The sequence below is a fragment of the Aethalodelphis obliquidens genome, unplaced genomic scaffold (genome assembly GCF_003676395.1).
Source record: "Aethalodelphis obliquidens isolate GAN/ISIS:26980383/991018 unplaced genomic scaffold, ASM367639v1 scaffold5, whole genome shotgun sequence".
NCBI classification, from domain to species: Eukaryota; Metazoa; Chordata; class Mammalia; order Artiodactyla; family Delphinidae; genus Aethalodelphis; species Aethalodelphis obliquidens.
The window spans coordinates 13778782-13799019 of record NW_020837949.1 but is presented as its reverse complement, the minus strand read 5'-3'; the positions used below and the strand labels follow the sequence as shown (position 1 = coordinate 13799019).

General features: G+C 46.1%; 1 protein-coding gene across 2 annotated transcripts in view; it reads left to right on the top strand.

The window, feature by feature from the left end:
• TBXAS1 (thromboxane A synthase 1) overlaps positions 1–20238 on the top strand; it is a 150198-nt gene that overhangs the window by 64295 nt on the left and 65665 nt on the right. For both annotated transcript variants that reach the window (XM_027101746.1, XM_027101747.1), the window contains exons 4-5: positions 2807–2903; positions 10756–10872. In XM_027101746.1, coding sequence (XP_026957547.1) covers positions 2807–2903; positions 10756–10872 — 214 coding nt within the window. The remainder of the gene's footprint in view (positions 1–2806; positions 2904–10755; positions 10873–20238) is intronic.

Genomic DNA, 20238 nt, shown 5'->3' with positions numbered 1-20238 from the left:
CGGACGCGCAGGCTCAGCGGCCATGGCTCACGGGCCCAGCCGCTCCGCGGCACGTGGGATCTTCCCGGACCGGGGCACGAACCCGCGTCCCCTGCATCGGCAGGCGGACTCTCAACCACTGCGCCACCAGGGAAGCCCCAAAGAGCATTTTTTTATGACATCCAATTTATCGATTTATGTCTCTTATGGATTGCACTTTTGGTGTCAAGTCTAAAAACTGTTTGCCTAGTCCTAGATCCCAAAGATTTTCTCCTAATTTTTCTAAAAGTTTTGTTTTACATTTAAGCTCGTGATCCATTTTGAGTTGATTTTTTATATAAGGTGTGAGGTTCATTTTTGGCCAATGTATTGGCCAAATTTTTAAAAAATTCTATCATGACTTATTCCAAAACATCTTTTTGTATATCACTTTTTATAGCATAATTTTCTTAGTGGTTACATAAATGTACATGCTTAATTTATCACTATCTACTGGTATCAATGCTTTACCACTCTGAGTAACGTGAGGAAAACTTATTTTCATTTTGATCCCTTTATCCTCTTAGTTTTAAAATATAATTATCTTAAGTATTTTCTCTAAATATATTGAACACCATATCAGATGGTGTTATAATTTTTGCTTCAATCATCAAATTTAAGAAACATAATTGTTTACCCACTCCATTATTCTTTCCTTTCCTTTCTGAAGTTCCAAGATTTCTTCTGTTATCATTTTCCTTCTATTTGGAGAACTTCCTTTAGCCATTCTTTTTGGTTTTGGCGGGGGGGCGGGGTTTGTTGTTTTCTTTTTGGCTGCATTGGGTCTTCGTTGCTGCGCGCGGCTTTCTCTAGTGGCGGCGAGCGGGGGCTACTCTTCGTTGCGGTGTGTGGGCTTCTCATGGCGGTGGCTTCTCTCGTTGCGGAGCACGGGCTCTAAGTGCGCAGGCTTCAGTAGTTGCGGCGCGTGGGCTCAATAGTTGTGGTGCGCAGGCTTAGTTGCTCTGCAGCATGTGAGATCTTCCCGGACCGGGCAGCAAACCTGTGTCCCCTGCATTGGCAGGCAGATTCTTAACCACTGCACCATCAGAGAAGTCCCCTTTAGCCACTCTCGAAGGGTAAGTCTGTTTGTGACAAATTATCTTAGTTTTCCTTCATCTGAAAATATTATTTTCTCACCTTTCCTGAAGGATATTTTCACCAGATGTAGAACTCGTGGTGGACGGTTTTCTTCTTTCGGCATTTGAAAAATGTGTCAATTCCTTCTGGCCTCCGTGGTTTCTGAGGAGAAACCTGCTCTCCTTTCATTGGTGTTCCCTGTAAATAATATGTTATTTTTTCTCTGGCTGCTTTCAAGATTTTTTCTATTTTTTAGTTTTCAGAAGTGTAGTTATGATGTGTCTTGGCATGAATTTCTCTGGGTTCCTCCTACTGGGGTTCACTCAGCTTCTTGAATCTGTAAGTTTTTGCCTTTTGCCAAATTGGAGACATTTTCAGCCATTCTTTCTTCAAACCCAGGTGACATTTTAAGTTTGAGAAGCATTGCTCTAGAGTGGGCTTCAAGGGTCCAAGAACCCCTCAAATTTTATCTGAAAATGCTGTGAATGTCCATTTTTCTTAGGAGAATGTCCCCAGCTTTCACTAGATTCTCAAAAAATTCCATGACACGCCCCATAAAGTTTACAAAAGCATTGGTTTATGGCCTTATTGGGTTATTTTTGGTCTTCTTGGCTAAAACCAATTTTTAAAAACTAGTTAGTATTCTGCCTCCTACCACATCTGTTGAATTCCTGTGTCCCAAAGGTTTCTCTAACCGTTTTGGGAAATATGATCCCTCAGATGAATATTTCTGAGTGCCTGACATGTGCCAGACAAATATTTTTTTTCCCCTAGTTAGTGAGAAGGGGAAGAGTTAAAACATTAGAGACACTTTTAGCTCATGAGAAGTTTTAAGTAACTAAGAAATCAAAGTAAACTTTGCTCCTTTCATGTCGTGTGACTTTGTTCCTTACTGGTCTGAGCTGGATGTGCCAGTGATCACATTACATCCTGAAAATATAATTCCATATACAGTACTAAAAACGTGGCATTATGCAGTGGGCCCACTTGTCATCACTCTCGTTTGCTTTATACAGTTGGTAGCCAAGCACACGTAGTTCCTCCAAGCAGTCTTGTCCCTGGATAACTGCACAACGGATGCGCCTGCCCGGTACACCCTCGCTCACCTTCGCCACCCACCTTCCTGGAGTAACTCTCGCTCATCTCTCAGAACTCACCTAGAGGAAGCACCACCTCTAGGAAGATTTCATTCTCTCTTCTCCAGGGGTTGAGTTGGGTGTGTCTCCAATGTCACCCATGCTTGCCAGATGTCACAATATATGGTGATTACCTAACTGTCACTGCCACCAGACTGTGAGACCCTTGGAGGCTGTGACCGGGTCCGCACGCTTTTGTGCCCCAGCACTTTTGAGCCCCAGCACTTTAATAAACATAACATGTCCTTAAGCGCAGCTTCCTGTGGGAATTCACCACCACCACTGACTGGCGAAGCCTTTCCTCCATTTCGTCATTAGTGTCATAAGTATCTCTTGAGCTTCTTCACAGGTAGGTGTAGCAGGATTCCATAGATGTTTGTGGAATGAAAGTTGGTGTTAGATCGTCACAGCTCTGCTCTTCCTCAAGCTTAGCCATGCATTTCCTCATCTTCTCCACACCTTTACCTCCTATTATCTTTTATCCTTCATTCTAAGCCACTGTGAATTCTTTTTGGAAAGGAGAAGAGGGCAGATAAATACAACACATTTTAAAGTAATTTTCTTATTCCTCCCAGGTACTATCTTGGTCGTCAGATGTTTATCGTTACCTCTGACCCGGACATGATCAAGCAGATATTGGTTGAGAAGTTCAGTAACTTCACCAACAGAATGGTATGGAATTTTCTTTCTTCGTATGGATGGATGGGGAATCATTCTAAGATGCAAGGACCGCACATCACATCTCACAGGGATGTGATTGGGCCTTTTGTAGGGTTTAGATCAGTTCAACTCAAAACTGTGCTCCCCAATGAATTTGAGTTTTCAAAAGGGATGTATAGGACGCTACAAAAGAATGGCATTTACATTTAAGAGACGCTTCAAGAAAGCTAAACCTCAAGAGGAGTTGAGGCTAATAAAATTCTAAAACCGGGAGGGTTTTGAAAGCTGTGTTCAAAGCTGGAGGAATCCAGAGGGTCAAGTGACCTCAGTCAAGTGACCGAGGAAGACCGAGCAAGGTTAATAAACATCAGAGGGAATGCAAGATATCAAGCTTCCCGTGCGTACATCCTTCCCAGAGAGTATAAACATCTTAAGGCTGGAAAAAGAAGACAAGTAACATTACAAGGGAAATTCATCCCCAAGTAACAAGTCTCTAACCCACTAAAGGATGTACATATTCCATCTTTTTTTGAAAGCACATATCCTGCTTTTTATCTTTGATGAGAAATCCCAAAGAATTGAAGAGGTGACAGAAAATGGCAAAGCTCAGTGCTGTCCATATTTTCCAAAAACGAGGAGATGAGAATTCTAGCAGAGATGATCAATAACTTTCATGTTGATTTTTGGAAAAAGTCTAAAGGGAGTTGATAAATAGTTGCTTGTGAGAATTCAGAGAATCACTACGCGCCAACCTTTTTTTTTTTTTTGGCAAATTAAACTCCTCTTCCATTCTTATAGGAGCAGTAAGCAAGGTATGCACTCTTTGGTTGGTTATTTGACAAACTTCTGCACACTTGCCATATATACCAGGCACTGTCTAGGTAATGATTAGAAAGAGATAGAAAACTCAGTCTCGTCCTTGAGGAGCTTATAGTCTAATGACAGAGGCAGAGAGGAAAGAGACCAGTACAATACGGTACGGTGAGCATGGAAAACACTGCACCCTCCAGGATGGGAACCAGGAAAGGCTTATTAGACGTAAGGTGACTGGGACTGAGTCTTAAAGAAATTAGCAGTAGCCCCCTAGCTTTCTGTACTGGTTGAGCTGTCCAGAGTGGGTTTTTTTTTTTTTTCCCTCATTAAATTTCACAGGAACTTATGAGACTGGTACAATTATCATCTCTATCTTACCGACAAAGATACTAAAGCTCAGGTTAAGTGACAACCCTGGTCACATGACTCACAGGAGGAAGATTAATAGGGTTTAGGTGCCATCTCCCAACTCAAGTCCAGGGCTCTTTCTACTGTCACTATTGTAACAGCTGCCTAGGTGACATCTCTGGACTATCAAGGTTTCATTGAGTGATTGTTACTCGCCCAAAGCACACTCATCTTCCGGCCCCAGAGCACCATGCACACTTCCAGGCACCACATGGCCACTAGAAGGAGGTGATCTGGGAGGGGGTGATCGCCTGGCCTGCTAACTCCTCCATCACCTCAGAATGGCTGAAGGAAATACAGAAGCTTAGCCACGTCTCTGCCTCCGTTTGATTCTCCCCCCAGATACTCTGTTGTTACTCCCCTGTTCAAAGTCCCCTGAAGGTTTTTGTGGCCTTGGGATCTTAGAGACTGAGTCTGATGGTTAAAGGCAGTCATAGATTGCTGCTCCCCCAGACTCAGCAAGGAAGGTTGATTAGAGAAACAGAGGAAGCCAGTGAGTCAAGGGCCCTGACCGCCAAGCCGCGTGCTGGCAGGCGTGGAAAGCACTCCAAGGGCTGCCACGGCTCTTGGCCACGGCTGAGCCTCTGAGCAGTGAGATGGGACACGTCAGCCATGTGCCTCCGTACCGTCATGTTCACATGACATCCAAGATGTAACCAAGGTATAAGACCCCTCGAGCTGACCTGGAATAGAGCTGCTCTCGGATGGATGTCCTAGGGGCAGACACATACTCAAAATACACGTTCAAGCAGAGGGGACCGAGTCAAGCTGCCCAGTTTCAGTCCATTTCTCCTCCAAACCATGTGTCTACCCTCCCTATTTTTCCCCACCCCCTGACTAAGATCTCTAGGCCCCAACCTCCAAAATGTGGTTCTAATTTCCTTCTTTCACTCAACACAGTGTCCTCAAGACAAAGTTCAAGTTCCTCAGGTGAGATTTAAGGGACCCTATAATTTAGATCCATTACATATACTCCCACCTCAGCTCTCACTGCTCCCCAGTACAAGCAGTCACCCCAGCTGGAGCGGCCTCTCCATTCTCTCTGCAACCTCTCCAAAAGCCCTGCCCCAGGGCCTTTGCTCATGCTGACACCTCCACTAGAACTGGAGACAGCACAGCAGCGGGTCTTATATTTACTAGCAATGTGAACTTGAGCAAATTACTTCTTTAAGCCTCTCATTCTTCCTTTGGAAAACAGGGATATGCTCTGCCTTACTAGGCTGTTGTAAGGCTAAATGAGATGATGCGTGTAAGTCCTGCTTTACACGCAGGCGAGACAAGTTTTCACCGTGCATTAACTGCTATTAACAAGAAGATCCTCCACTTCTCCTACACCCATCGGAACCCTTGGTATTCGTCCAGATTCTCCTCAAATTCTGCTCCCCCCATGAAGCTTTCCCTACCTCAACCCTCATTTACTTTTCCCCTTCTCTGAACGCTCACAGCATTGATCACCTGCATCATTCATTTTCACAATCGCTCGCGTCGTGCCTCCTACAATTTACCATGAATGAGTGCATGGCTTTCACCCCAACTTGATTAACTTTAAGCCCTGTCCTTCTCTTTTTATACCCCAGGGCCCAAACACATAACGACTACTCAGTATCCGATATATTCTCGTTCAAGCAGAATTGACTCTCCATCAACTTGACATTCTCCCCAGAAGAACTAGGTGGTACCTGGAGATTCAATATGTACATCCTCTTGTAGGTCATTCACAAACATGTAAAAAGGTCCATCAAAGATAAGATCTCTAGGAAACCCCAGTGTTGGTAATTTTCCATCTGGGAATGTAGCCACTTATCCTAAGCTTTGTTTATGGTCTTTAAGCCAATCCCATATTCATGAGGAAACAATGCTTAGTGACTCAATCTTCAAAAAACCAACTTCAGAGTGGGATTTTCTCACAGGTTTTGAAAGTCAAATTACATTGGGTTCTGTGGTTCCCCCTTATCCATCTGCTTATTTATCTGCTCAAAGAACTCAAGGAGATTAGCGTGGCACGATTTTTTCTTCCTGACACCATGCCACCTTCCCTCTGATAAGCCATGTTTACCTAAGTGTTCAGCAATTCAGCTTTATTATACATTCATTCAGTAAACATTAAACACTTACTCCATGCAAGCTTCTACCAAATGGTCCCTTGTGAGACAGAAAATACCTCAGCATATTAGTTTGATACATGAAGTGAAAAGGAACTTAAATAACGCATGATTTCATTTTCCAGCTGTAAGAACCCATCTCTGCTCACAAACCCAGGCTTGACTTATGTGTGCCCCTGACAGCCTATGCAGAGCAGCCGGGATGGGGAAGCTGGGTTTAGCTCTGAAATTTGGTGCGACCTGTAGGCATCCCTTGAGGGACTGACAGAGCACACCGGCTGGAGTTGGGACGACACCACAGGGAACTCCCTGACATAAGTCAGTATCGAGCAAATACTTGAATTCAGAAATTGTTGAATGATATATTTTTTTTCCAATTCAAGAACACCGGGCTGAACAGACTCTATGGCTTGGACCCAGGGTGGCCGTTCCTATATCACGCTTCCCCATTCACATTTTCGAGGAGCTCAGTTCCATGCAACGTGACTGCTTTCTCTTGCCCGTTTTCCGAATGGACCCCTTGGGCCTCTATCACTGCCCTCAACACTTCCTCAAGTTGCTTCCAGTGGTGCAACCACAGTTTATCTGTAAACCCCAATCAGTCTCCTTAGCATGATAGAACCTCAGTTGCCCCAGCACGTCTGGACTTGGCTATTTTTATGCAGATATTTTTAATGAGCTCCTCTTGCTATCGGGTACTCAATGAGGCCACGCGGGCAGCTCTTTTTTTATTATCTGCGAAACTGGAGCTGGGTCCACTTGATTCAGCAGAAATGGTCCTAACCAGCAGTAGAACGCTGTACTCCTGGCCTGTCATTAAGGCCCAAGTTGGGAAAGCCGTGGGAAGGGTGCTGAGAGGTAGGGAGGCCTTTGGCCCATGTTGGGTTGGTCTAGTTGGATACGGGAAGGGAGAGGGGTGTGTTTGATCACTAAACCTGCTGCCAGGAGCTCTGAGCCCTGGTCTGAGATGAGCATGGCAAGCAGGTCAGGCAGCAGGCATGCCCACTGCCAGGTTCCATCACATGTTTGTGGAGTGGAGTGGAAGGTGGTGGTGGTCACCCATGTGTGGGGTGAGATGCCAGCCCTCAGGGCCTCACAGGCAACATGGGGGTCAGCTCTCCAGGCACTGGTTCACACCATCGACTCACATCTAAAGCCACGTGATAGATTTGGGGAGTGGTTTTATTCAGGACCCCCAGGGCCTGGCTCCCCAGGTACAACCTCTCCAAGGCTAATTTCACCCTCTCAGCACACGGATGCCGGAATCATAGGACGAGTTCCTGTGAAACCACGCAGCACTTGGCACTGGCAAAGACTGCTGAAGTTCTGAGGCAAATACGGCACTAGAAACCTTATTAGCCCCTGTGCCTGCAGCAGTGCCCCATCCCGGGGGCAGAAGCGTAGCTGGTCACAGAGCTCGGGAGCCAGGCAGACTCCACCCGGGGCTCCAGATGGATCGGGCCACCCGTGCTGGACCCCCAGGGACCTGCCCGCTGCTACCCAGAAGGGACAGAGGGGCCTCAGGAAGTTAGCCACAAATATGCCTCGCCCACACCTGCAACAAGTTCCTCTCCACCAACAGTTTTTGAAAACTAACTCATCTAGAGTTTCTGGTCCCCTTTCTCTTAAATAAAACATCGAGTAAAAGAAAGCATTCTGGTTTTCAAATGGGTGCAGGGAGATTTAAGTTTAAATGAGAATGGTTTGGCCCATGACTTAGGGAAGCTCTTGTCACTGCATTCAAAACCTGACTACTTTTTTCAGCTTTGCATTTCTTTTTTTAAAATAAATTTACTTATTTATTTATTTTTGGCTGCGTTGGGTCTTCGTTGCTACGCGCGGGCTTTCTCTAGTTGTGGCGTGCAGGGGCTGCTCTTCGTTGCGGTGCGTGAGCTTCTCATTGCAGTGGCTTCTCTTGTTGCAGAGCACGGGCTCCAGGCACGCGGGCTTCAGTAGTTGTGGCACACGGGCTCAGTAGTTGTGGCTCGCAGGCTCTAGAGCGCAGGCTCAGTAGTTGTGGCGCACGGGCTTAGTTGCTCCGCGGCGTGTGGGATCTTCCCAGCCCAGCGCTCGAACCCGTGTCCCCTGCCTTGGCAGGCGGATTCTTAACCACTGCGCCACCAAGGAAGTCCCTCCTTTTTTTTTTTTTTAACATCTTTACTGGAGAAGGGTCAACTCACATGATGGGTCCACAGTTCCAAGAGGTAGACGTTCTTACTTAAAAGACCGAACAGACTGCAGAGAATCAGAAACCCAGGTGTGCAACCTCATTTGCCTGACCCCTGTTTTGAGGCAGGTCTCATTGTTTTATGTGAAACATTGTGCTGTGCACTGGAAACCCTGCAGCCTGAGCTGGGAGCTTCTCATCCCGGATGGACTGCCCACAGATCACTCAAACCTCCTGTTCAGAATTTCCGAGAAGTGGGGTACAGGTTCTAGGGATAGGGGCTTATCGCTCAAGGCAGGTTATTTTTAGTAGTTATTTAGACTACTGGGAATTTCTCCTTTAGAGGAGCTGGAATCTTCCCCATAGCTCCCACCATTGAACCTAATTCTACCACCCAGGGTCAAAAAAAAGAGCCAAATCTCTTCCATGTAATACGCATTCAGTAGATATTTTTAAAGTACAGACTAAGGACCACAATCTGACCTTGCAAGCCTTCTCTTTCCAGCTACGCATTCTAAAATCTGTCAGACTGGCCCCTCACCAACCGACTGCTCTTCTGAAATGACCAACTTGCCACTTTCCCTCTTCCAGTATCGTATCTAGAAATGAAAATAGGTTGGTTACTCTAACCAATGCTTCTGAAATCTTCCATCAGAGAATGAAGAATTCTAATGGGAGTTGTAGGCTGAAGGGAGAGTATTGTCATGGCAAGCTGGTAGGGAGACAATGCTGACATATTGCACGAGGGCTGGATTTGTCCTCCAAGGGCAAGATAAAAACTATCATGGAGCCAATCCTTAGGTCTAAAGGACAGAGACAAAATCCAGTCAACCTTGACTCTTATCTCCAATTTCCTCTGCTTCATCAGAAGCCCATAAACCACCACCCAGCTTTCCTTGGAGGAAATGCTTTAGGACAGGTAGCGTGGCAGAGGACCGGCATTTGCCAGTATACAAAATGTACCATTTCCTCCTTTGATCCTGGAACCCAAACAAATGGGTTATGTTCTAAAAATTCCATAAAACCACAATTCTGTAGAGTGACCACAGCACTCCTAAAGAATTTTATTCTAAATATAGAGAGGTATTCCTCTGCAGAAAAAATATCCCAGCAACTTGGTTCTAATATATAATTAAATCCCCCCAGATACTCTGCAGTTATGTATTATAGGTTATTTTGAGTGTTCATATTTTATCAGAAAATTATCATTTTCCTCTGAACAGGAGTTTTTACAAGGCTTTTGAGTTAACGGTGGCTGGCTTCATGTTTCAACTATAATTAAAACAGTGAAAAGGAATAGCAAAACCGTATATCACATGCAGTTCTGAAGAATGCTTTGTCCTCCAGTCCCCCTACTTCCCCTCACCCTGCAGCCCTGGGGCTCAGGGCTCTGAACAGCTGTGAGGGCCCCCAGTTTTGACCGTTTGGTGGGAGTAGGTGGTCTTAGGAAAGAAGAGACTGGCCTGGGAAGAAGGGATAAGGAGACCTCATTTTCTGTGTGCTTCCAGACTCAGCTGGACTGTCTCCTCCTCAGAGAAGGCTTCCTGGCCATTTAATCCCCTATCATTTTCTCACCTCGCTGCCCTCTCTCCCCCTTCATAACACCCACTTTCCCATGAAATGTAATGACAGCTATTTGTTAGTTTAGGAGGTAACTGTCTGCTTCCCCGCTAGACTATCAACTCATTGAGGGCCAATGCAATGTCTTCTCTATTCAGCACCGTATAGCCAACTTCTCGTGTATATTAGACATTCAACAAACATTCGCTGAACGAGAAGAACGAGTGAATGAATGAGAGAAAGAACACAGAAACATCATGACAGGAAGGAGTTCTCTTGCAACAGCTCTGTTGGGGCATATGCTTCTGAAGGACCCTCTTTTTCCCCTTTCCCTCTCCTCCCCCCACCCCCAGGCATATTCCAAAGACCCAGACACGAGTCTGTCAACTCCTGGCCCAACGTAACCAATCCAGCCACACAAAACCCCTTGCCAAATAGATCAGACATGAAACTCAATCCCAGGAAAGACGAGCCCACCTCCAAGAAGCCAGCTGTTGGGTCCTCCGGGAACCCCCACTCTGCAGGGGGGCTGCAGAACACACAGACGCCGCTGAGTTATTTACGGTGATAACCACAGAGTCACAAGATAGAACTGGGCCAGCGGCGCTTCCCCATCTGCTCCCGGTGGGTCCTCGGCCATGGATCTAGAGACCATTGTCCATGAGCTTTTATATTCTTTACATCCTTGCAAGACAAGTCTCCTAATTATTGGTCACGGGTGACTGGAACCAGAGTGTTTATCGTGGACTGTATTGCCACCCAGGCGTCTTGGGCTCCCTTGTGTCCTAACTCTCTGCTAATCGCTTTCCACCAGGCATCAGGTTTGGAGCCCAAACCGGTAGCCAACAGTGTCCTGTTTTTACGTGACAAAAGATGGGAAGAGGTCAGAAGTGTCCTGACGTCTGCTTTCAGTCCTGAAAAGCTGAATGAGGTAAGACCTGGGAAACGCAGACTCTCTTCCATGAAGAGCAGGTTTCCTCTCTCCAGATTATGATGGGAGCCGGTTCACTTTGCGTCACTTGTCCGTTGCCCCGCCCGCTATGCCCGTCAAACCTCCCTATTATCCCCAAAGCACAGGAAACTGTACTGGAGTGTCTGCCCTTTCTCCAGCCTTCCGCAGCCCCAGTTGCCATGAATCTGTAGTGAGTCAGCAAGCACTCAGGGCACTTCTGCTAAATCCCAAGGCTCTGTCCGGGCAATTTGGGGGCACCCAGGAGAAAACTGGAGGGGCTCTCCTCAGACTTTCATGTGTAACGGATCACCTGAGAATCCTGTTAAAATGCAGATTCTGATGCAGTAGGTCTGGGGTGGGACCTGAGACTCTGCATCTCTAACAAGCTCCCAGGTGACGTGGATGCTTCTGAACAATGAACCACACTTTACATAGCAAGGAACTAGAGAACATCTTGAAATGAAGGTGAGCTTTGAATCAAGTCTGAAATAGGGAAGAGATGGCCATGGATACGAGGATGTCCTTGGGCAGAACTCTTGGGAGGGGGGTGGGCATGCCCAAGTTAATCTTTGTGGCCAGGTCAAAGGGCAAATTCTCATTTACAAGATGCTCTTAAACCCGGGGCTGCCGCCTTCCCCCACCCAGGGACCCACCCTTCCCTACCAGCTGTATAAATAAAACTTACTGTTTGTCCTGCTTCCTGACCAAGTGCTCTCACACCTGATCCTCACTGATGGCCCCTCAATTGCTCATCTGGCTTTGATGCCTGTTCTGAATTCTGCAACAGCAACAGCTCATGACTGAGCCCTTGAGCCCTTCTGATGTGACGTGGCTGAAGGGTTGCCTCGGTGTGAGTCCCAGGTACATGGGAAACTCCAGAGCAAGTGCCCTTCCAGAGTCAGCCACCACATCTAGCTGTTGCAGAACGCCTGGCCTTGGAGTGGCCTGTCTTCAGTTCAATACATGAGAGCTACTCTGAGCTTCAACTCAAGATGTTCACCCATATGGTCCTGCTGAATTCCTCTAAGTCTTCTGAAGTCCCCCAGAAGAGGAGAGGGTTCCAGACTTCATAATTAATCCCATCCAAATAAACTCAGAAATGAGAGATCCTGCCCATCCTCAGTGAGGTTTTTCTGTTGTTTTCTTTCCTCAAGGCGGTTTTGATTTGTGTTCCCATACGTAGCCTTTACATAGCCAGCTAACACTCACACAGCTCTTACCATGTGCCAGACACCACTGTAAGGCTTCCTGTTCATATTAGCATACTTAATCTTCACCACATCTCTGTGAGGTAAATACTATTATCAATCCCATTTTACAGATGAGGAAACTGAGGCCCATAGAGATTATGCACTTCACATCACATAGCTAGTAAGTGTGGCAAAGCCAAGGTCAGAACCCAGTTCCAGAATGCTCTTAAGCGCTCTGCTTGACTGCTTCTCCTATCTTGTTCTGAAGCTCCCTAGGACTGTCCTAGGGACTGTCTGGAGGGTGGTGGAAGGGAGATGAAGCAAATGGGACCTCTTTGGAAACCTAGGGGTATCAGAAGCAACACTCCTCCGTTTGCTGCCTAAGTTTGGAACCCACTGAGGTACGGAAACAGGTTTCAGACAGAAACCTCCTTTCTCACTGGTAAAGCTGTTTGAGAAATACAGCCTGCCTTCTGGTGGTGTGGGCTTGCTAATGCTTCACCCGGAGTGGGCAGCTGCAGCCTCCCCCCCAGCAGGAGGGCAGCCGAGAGCGCACACTAACATGCCCCCCTACCCCGTCCCCCCAGGGCTGGCCCACGCAGGCTCAGTTCCTTCTTTAAACGCCTCGGCCTGATAAGGGAGGGCAGGACCCAGCCTTTCTCAGCCTCAGGTACACACTGGAGTCATCTGGGGAGCTTTGCAAACCATTGCTGTCTGGGTCTCACGTCTAGATTAAGTTGGTTTGGTTTGGAAGGCAGCCTGGGTCTGAGGGGATCTTACAGCTCCCCAGGCGATTCTGATGTAAAGCCAGAGTTGGGAACCACCACTGGTAGAAATTACCCACAAGGAAACATGAGGAGGGGGGTATCCTGCTACAGCTGGAACCAGGAGCCCTGCGCCACAGTCAGCCCTGTTATATACTGAGGTTTCATGCGAGAATTTGTTTGAAGGAAGGGCCTGCTTCTTTAAAAAGTTGTAAAGCATTATTTGGGTCACCTTTATTACACCTAGTCACTAAAATGCTGAGTTAACCAAAAGGGGAAGGCTGGGGTGGAGAGGTAGGTAAACCGTGGCTTGACATAAGGAGCTCCAACAGGTTGCATCCCACTTCCTCATTTGTGAGTAAACAATGACTTGACAATGCTATAGATACAGAAAGAATCTTATCATTTGTTAAAAAATAAATTGATGAAGGGTATCTGATTTTTTTTTTTTTTTTTAAGTAAGAAAGGAAGTTTTTTTGACACTGAAAAGGAAAAAAAAAAAAAAGAATCTTATCAGGGTCTAGATTTCTTTAACACCCTACAGGACACACTCCAGAAACTGATACAGCATCATTGCCCAAACAAATTCAGGGCTCCTGAAGTCCCAAGCATTTTCTCCTTTTGGTTCAGAAATCAAATTCTTAGCGCCTGAATTAGCTGCAGAAAATAGAGTTCCTCCAAGTGGTTCATAGCACTGAGACGCCTAGTAGCCGTAAATAAGAGGAAGGGGGAAGGGAGGGGGAAGGGAGGGGGAAGGGAGGGGGAAGGGGGGAGGGAGGGGAAGGGAGGGGGAGAGAAATTTTCATAGACAGATTACCCGGGTTTTGCTTCAGATCTAGCTCATTGTTTAACATATTCTACAAGTGAACTTAAAGCTCCATTGGAAATCATCTTTCTACTCAATATAGTTCAATTTAGGTTCTTGGGTTTCTGTTGAAAGGATGCCATTCCGGAGCAGAGTTAGTCACCCTCGTCCCCACCTGTGGAGAATTTAGACCTGGTGAATTTAAGGTGTCTGGGAGGCATCTAAGCAGATGCATCAGGCAGAAGTTGGCTGCAGATATAGAGCTCAGGAGAGAAGGGTAGGAAAGATGGTCATCAAAAACAGACAGGGGGCTTCCGTGGTGGCGCAGCGGTTGAGAATCTGCCTACTAATGCAGGGGACATGGGTTCGATCCCTGGTCTGGGAAGATCCCACATGGCGCGGAGCAACTACGCCCGTGAGCCACAACTACTGAGCCTGCGCATCTGGAGCCTGTGCTCCGCAACAAGAGAGGCCGTGACAGTGAGTGGCCCCCGCTTGCCACAACTAGAGAAAGCCCTCACACAGAAATGAAGACCCAACACAGCCAAAAATAAAAAAATGAAAAAATAAAAACACAGACAGTGGCCACGGGGATATAATATACAGCATAAGGAATATGATCAATAATACTGTAATAACTTTGGGGACAGATGGTTACTAGATTTACTGTGGTGATTGTTTCATCATGAATGCAAATGTCACACCAGTATGTAGTACACCTGAAGCTAATAGTGTACATCAACTATATTTCAATTTAAAAAAAAAGAAAATTTTTACAAGAGAGAAAACACAGGGCTTCCCTGGTGGCGCAGTGGTTGGGGGTCCGCCTGCCGATGCGGGAGATGCAGGCTCGTGCCCCGGTCCGGGAGGGTCCCGCGTGCCACGGAGCGGCTGGGCCCGTGAGCCATGGCCACTGAGCCTGCGCGTCCGGAGCCTGTGCTCCGCAACAGGAGAGGCCACAACAGTGAGAGGCCCGCGTACCGCAAAAAAAACAAGAGAGAGAAAACACAGACATGGGTGAGGTCACCCCAGGAGTGTGTATAGCATGAGAAGAGGGCTGGGGAGAACCATATATAAGTGAGGGGCAGAGGAGAGACCTACAGAGATGACTTGGGAAGAACAGCTTGAAACTGAAGTCCAGGAGAATGTGGAAGGGAAACGCTTTTCAAGGAGGAAGGAGCAGACAAAGGTGTTAAATGCTGGTTAAAAAGAAAGGAACATGAGGACTAAAAAGTACATGACAAAGATAATAGTTTTCAAGGGTTAAGCCAATATCTGTGTGTTTCATGCTCCATAAATCACGTCCTGGATTTTCTCTCCCCCATGGAATCATTGCTTCAGAAGGAGGCGGCAGTGGGCAACTTCCAGCACGAGGAGGTCTTTGCTCAGTTTTGCACATGAGGCTTTCCTGAGCCCTACTGAGACAATGGTCTTGGAGTTGCGAGCTTTGTTGGGAGTGAAAAGTTTTCCTAATTCCTAAAGCAGCTCTTTGTATATGAAGAGCAGGGTTTGAGGCTCTGAGCAAGGAGTGTCACTCTACACCAAAGCGTAGACCGGATGGAGGATCTTCCTATCCTACGGAAGATGGGTGGAGGGGAGAAAGATGGGAGGGCTGGTTGCCAGACGTCAGTGTCCTGACTGCCTCCTCCTCCAGCGCCCGGGACCCTCCAAGTTTCTGGATGCTTCCCTGGACTTTAACCTCACATGGGCTTTCCCTTTCTAGTCACTTGTTCTCAAACCCTGTGTGACCAAGGGCTGCGCCCAAATCACCTAGTACCCTTGTTTAAAACACATAATTCCAGCCACCCCAGGACCTACAGAATGACAATTTCTAGGGCGACTGAGAACCTGTATGCTTTACAAGTGCCCTGGCACGATCCTGGTTAGAGCCCTGTTGGAAAGCACTGGTGGTGCGAGTCCTCCTCTTGGTCCCTCGTCTGACCTTCTCAGACCCACAGACTCCCCAGGCTTGTAAGAGCTGGGCCCCAGAACCCCATCCTCCTCCCCTGCTTTATTTTTCTCTGTGGTGCTATCACCAGCTAACATTCCATTTATTTTACTTATTTTTTCTTTATTGTTAACTGTATAGCATGACACACATAACGGACACTCAACAGTGATTTGCTGGATTGGAGGATGGATGGATGGATGGATGGATGGATGGATGGATGGATGGATGGATAGGGAATCACAGAACCAAGAAGCTTTCTACCTAAGGATATATGTTACAACTGAGATAAAAGGGAAACAAGAAGGAAATAATTTCATCAAAGAAAAATTACGTAAGAGGATGTGGCCGCTTGTTGGCTTTCTCTTTAGAGGGTCTCAAGTCTAGGCATATGTAGAAACAGAGAAAGCAGGTCACAGAGACGCAAAGAGGAGAAGAAGGCTCCCCGAGGGCCTGGGACAGAGGAGACAGAAGAGAGAAGCTCGGGGAACCCATGGGAGCCCGCACTCCCCCGGGACATGGGAACCTGGCTCAGTTTTCCCACAAATAGCTATGGAATGTCAATAATCTCCAGTCCTTTCTGAATTAGTAAGTTGCTTTGGGACTTTTATTATCAAACTTGAGAGTTTATTCTTGAAATAAAGATGTGTTTTCCCTTGGAATTCTGAGGCTTTTTCCTTCAGCCCCTGGCAGCCTAAGTTAAGTACTTTACTCCCTGTGACTGTAGGTGTCATTAATATTCATAAAGTTCTGGATGGCACTGTCTTTATTTGTGTGGATTTTAGGCTGTCTTGGCCAACAATGCCTGAAAGTTACTTTAAAATTAACATTCTATCATGAATCCATGGTTTTATTTAAAATAAAATTGGTTTTGGGTTTATGTCTTACCAGGGATAATATAGAGAGATAGAGAACCAGTGAGAATTTGATTGGTGCATTCCTGATCCCGGAAGAGACCATCAAAATCAGAGTCCAGTGACAGACAAGTTATTGGGATTTATAGGAAAGGATGGCTGAGCATTGCTGGGAAAACAACTGATTTTTTTATTAGGGAAAATTCTGTCTGATTAGCCTATCGGAATTTTCACCCCATCTCCTAAGAGGTTAATTGTTTTTAAAGGGGCAACCAGTAGACTTGGATTTTTACAGACTCTTTTGCTAGATTCTTTACCAAAGACTATTAATAAGTAATGCTGGGATTGTGTAAAAATTTATTATGGGTCAGGAAGTAAATAGATTTAGTTTCAAGAAACAAAACTGGGGCTGAATTAATCCTTCTCTGAGGAAATACATAAATAAGGGGATTCCCTGGGGACCCGGGTTAGCACTAATTTTATTTTTAAATTTTATAATTCATCTGAGAGAGGGAGACGACCATGAAATTTATGCATTTGTATATTTCTCTAAGTTCTTCTGGTTTGAAAAATATTAAATCAGTTGGAGTAAGCTTCTAAGACTCTTCTAAGATTGTGTAAGTCAGCACAAAAGTGTCAGATAACCTTCAGTGTAAGCAAGACTAAAATAATACATTTAGGAGAAAAGCATGTAAACCGTACTTATATGATGACGAACTTCAAGCTATGAATAACTACCAGGGAAAAGGATTTGAAATTGAGGATTGGAAAGGCCCCATGGTCATCTAATTCAGTAAAATATTGTAAACGGGCTTCCTCTACACATAGGGATTCCCTGTGCATATTAAAAGCTTGGGGGGAAAACTGCAGTAAATAAGTCTGTTTAATTTTGTTTATTCTGGGTTCAAATAAGTTTTCAATAAGTGAAAACACGGGGCGTTAATATCATAGTCGGCTACCGAGAGAAGTGAGGCTTTTGAGCACCATGCCTTTGGAGGCAGATTCACGGGGAGCTCCATTACCAAGTACTTCTAGCAGAGACCAAGCTCCACATTGGATGGACCACGGATCCAACCCAATACGGCAGCTCAAATCTTCTCAGTCCTCAAAGCCCCATAAAAGTGGTGGACATTTGCTCATTTGTCCAGAGAACTAAGCTGATGGTGACCCACTGAGTGGATAGAAGAGACCTGGCAGCTCCAAACAGGAGAGCCTGAAGCTGGCTGTGTGTGTCACCCAAGAGTAAGAGCAAATCATATCTCTGCACATGGGGACTCAGCTAAAGAAAAGTCAGACTAGACTTCCCTGATGGCGCAGTGGTTAAGAACCCGTCTGCCAATGCAGGAGACATGGGTTCAAGCCCTGGTCTGGGAAGATCCCACATGCTGTGGAGCAGCTAAGCCCATGCACCACAACTACTGAGCCTGCACTCTAGAGCCCGCGAGCCACAACTACTGAGCCCACGCGCCACAACTACTGAAGCCCGAGCGCCTAGAGCCTGTGCTCCAGAACAAGAGAAGCCACCGCAATGAGAAGCCCGTGCGCAGCACAGAAGACCCAACGCAGCCAGAAAAAAAAAAAAAAAAAAGAATTAGCTTCAGCATTTTTAATGACCTTTAAATCGCACATAATAAAATCTTGATTGACCAGACTATTTAAAAAAAGAAAGAAAGAAAGAAAGAAAGAAAAGTCAGAAAAATCAGACCTACAGGGAAGGCTGGTATCCCTCCCAGTCACTGCTGATCCAGCTCAATGCCTAAGTTTTCACTTTCATCCAGATGTTTCCTGTCAGGAAGACACAGTCAATAATGTACGAATCTTAAAGACGGAGACAGATGTGGTTATGATTCCCTCTAGGCCTTTCCTGCCTTGGAGAAGACATATTGCTCGGGGATGACTACAATTTTTAAAAATTTAAGTTGATCTGGCCAGCTTATGAGTAAAGGCCTAGCCATGACCATTTCAGAGCAAAAGTCTTTGCAGAATTACAGTCATCATCACAGTTCAGTTTGGCCTTTAAATTTTCACTGTAAACGCTTCAGACAATCACGCACGAGGGCTTCTGTCACAGAACATGGTCTTCCTGCAATGTTGGAGCAAGCAGCTTTCTCTGGGCTGCATCTGCCTCCAGAAGCCTATTTTTAATATTTGCTTTTTTTTCTTAATCCTTCCAGACAATAAAAATGAAAGTCATTATAACCAAGTATGGCTGTGGTAATAAATACTTCAGGGTCCAAAAATACATTGTCCCTGCCTGACCAGTTGCCCAGTTTCCAGAACGTCTAGGTACTTATCTAGCAGCAAGAGACCATTATCCTGCAGCACAGGTGTATTCCACTGACACCTAGTCTCCTAATTAAAACTGGTATAATGATGGACTGTTTAAATTCTGGTGAAACATGTTCCTTTTCCATTTGCATTCAAAAGAAAACATACTCTTCATCATGGGCACCCCATCCTGGGTTATAATTTGGTTTTCCTTTGCCAGCATCATAATGTCACTCTGACTTGCCACTGGTTAAATCTAAAAGAGCATCTAAACGTGCCTCCCAGCTTGCCTGTTGCTTGGCAACACCAGTGGCCACCACCTCATCAGGGTGAGTTCTCATTGGTTACAACTCTTGACAGGAGCCACTGACTTATTAGAAATGACACTTGATTATTCACCTAGACGGCTAGAGCTGATACTTACCAGCGGGAGATTTTGCATAAAATAAGTCATGGATATTTTTAATATCTGGGTGGCAGAAGGAGGCTACAAGTTTCGTTAACTGGTATTAATTTTACATTTATTAGTCACCAGTTTAGAGCACTCTAACATATTACTTTTCTATTTTCTAATCCAACAATATGTTTAAATACCATCTCCCATCTCCATTAACTGACCCTTATTTATTCAGAAAATCCCCCCTCTGATGAGTTCCTAAACAGCATTATAAACAGGTCTAAGAATGCCAAACAGAATGAAACATTAAATTCATAAAATTCAACCAATATTTATCAGCTCCTGTCTTTAAGGGGTTTATAATGTAGAAGGTGCAGAAACTCCTACATTATTACCAGGACAGTGACAGAGCGCACATCTTCTCTTGAGCATCAGAAACCACTTTAGGGGGCAGGGCGGGGAGCAGCATTGGAACTGAGCCCTGAAGATCTTGCTGAGTTTTGACGGAGGGAGAAGGTGCGTTGCAGGTGGAATGAGCGGCAGGAACAAAGGCATCTAGACAGAAAGTACAGGGTGTGTTCAGGGACTAGAGGAGTACAAATTGGCTGGAACACGGCGTACGTGGAAGGGGTTAGTGAGGAGAAACTGGAAGAAGACGTAGAGGCATGGAGTCGGCTGTTCTGTGTCAGGGGAAGGCTTGGTACAAACTTCACTGTAGAGTGAGGAGCTATTAAATCCTTGAAAGCAGCGGGGAGTAAGGAAGAGGGCTTCCACTTCAGCTGTTTAGCCTCCAAGATGCCAGACGTCCCCTGGACCCTGGGGCGGAGCAGGGAATACGCAAGTGGTCCCTCTGGAGTCTCTGCTCTGTCGTGGTCCCCAGGCGGGTGGCTCCCAGGGGCCGCGTTTGATCTCAGAGTGGCAGCCTCTGCTCGGGCTCTTCTCTGAATCTCTCTTCGTGTATGGACAGGTGTGGCACCCAGCCTACAGACCATCCATGTGGGGGGGTGGAAGGGGGGGTGGGCATCTCAGTTTAGAAGTCTGAGTTGACACAGGAGAGACACTCTCCCTGCTCAGGAAACGTGTCTCCCCCCAGCACTCAGGCTGACTCCATTCCGCAAA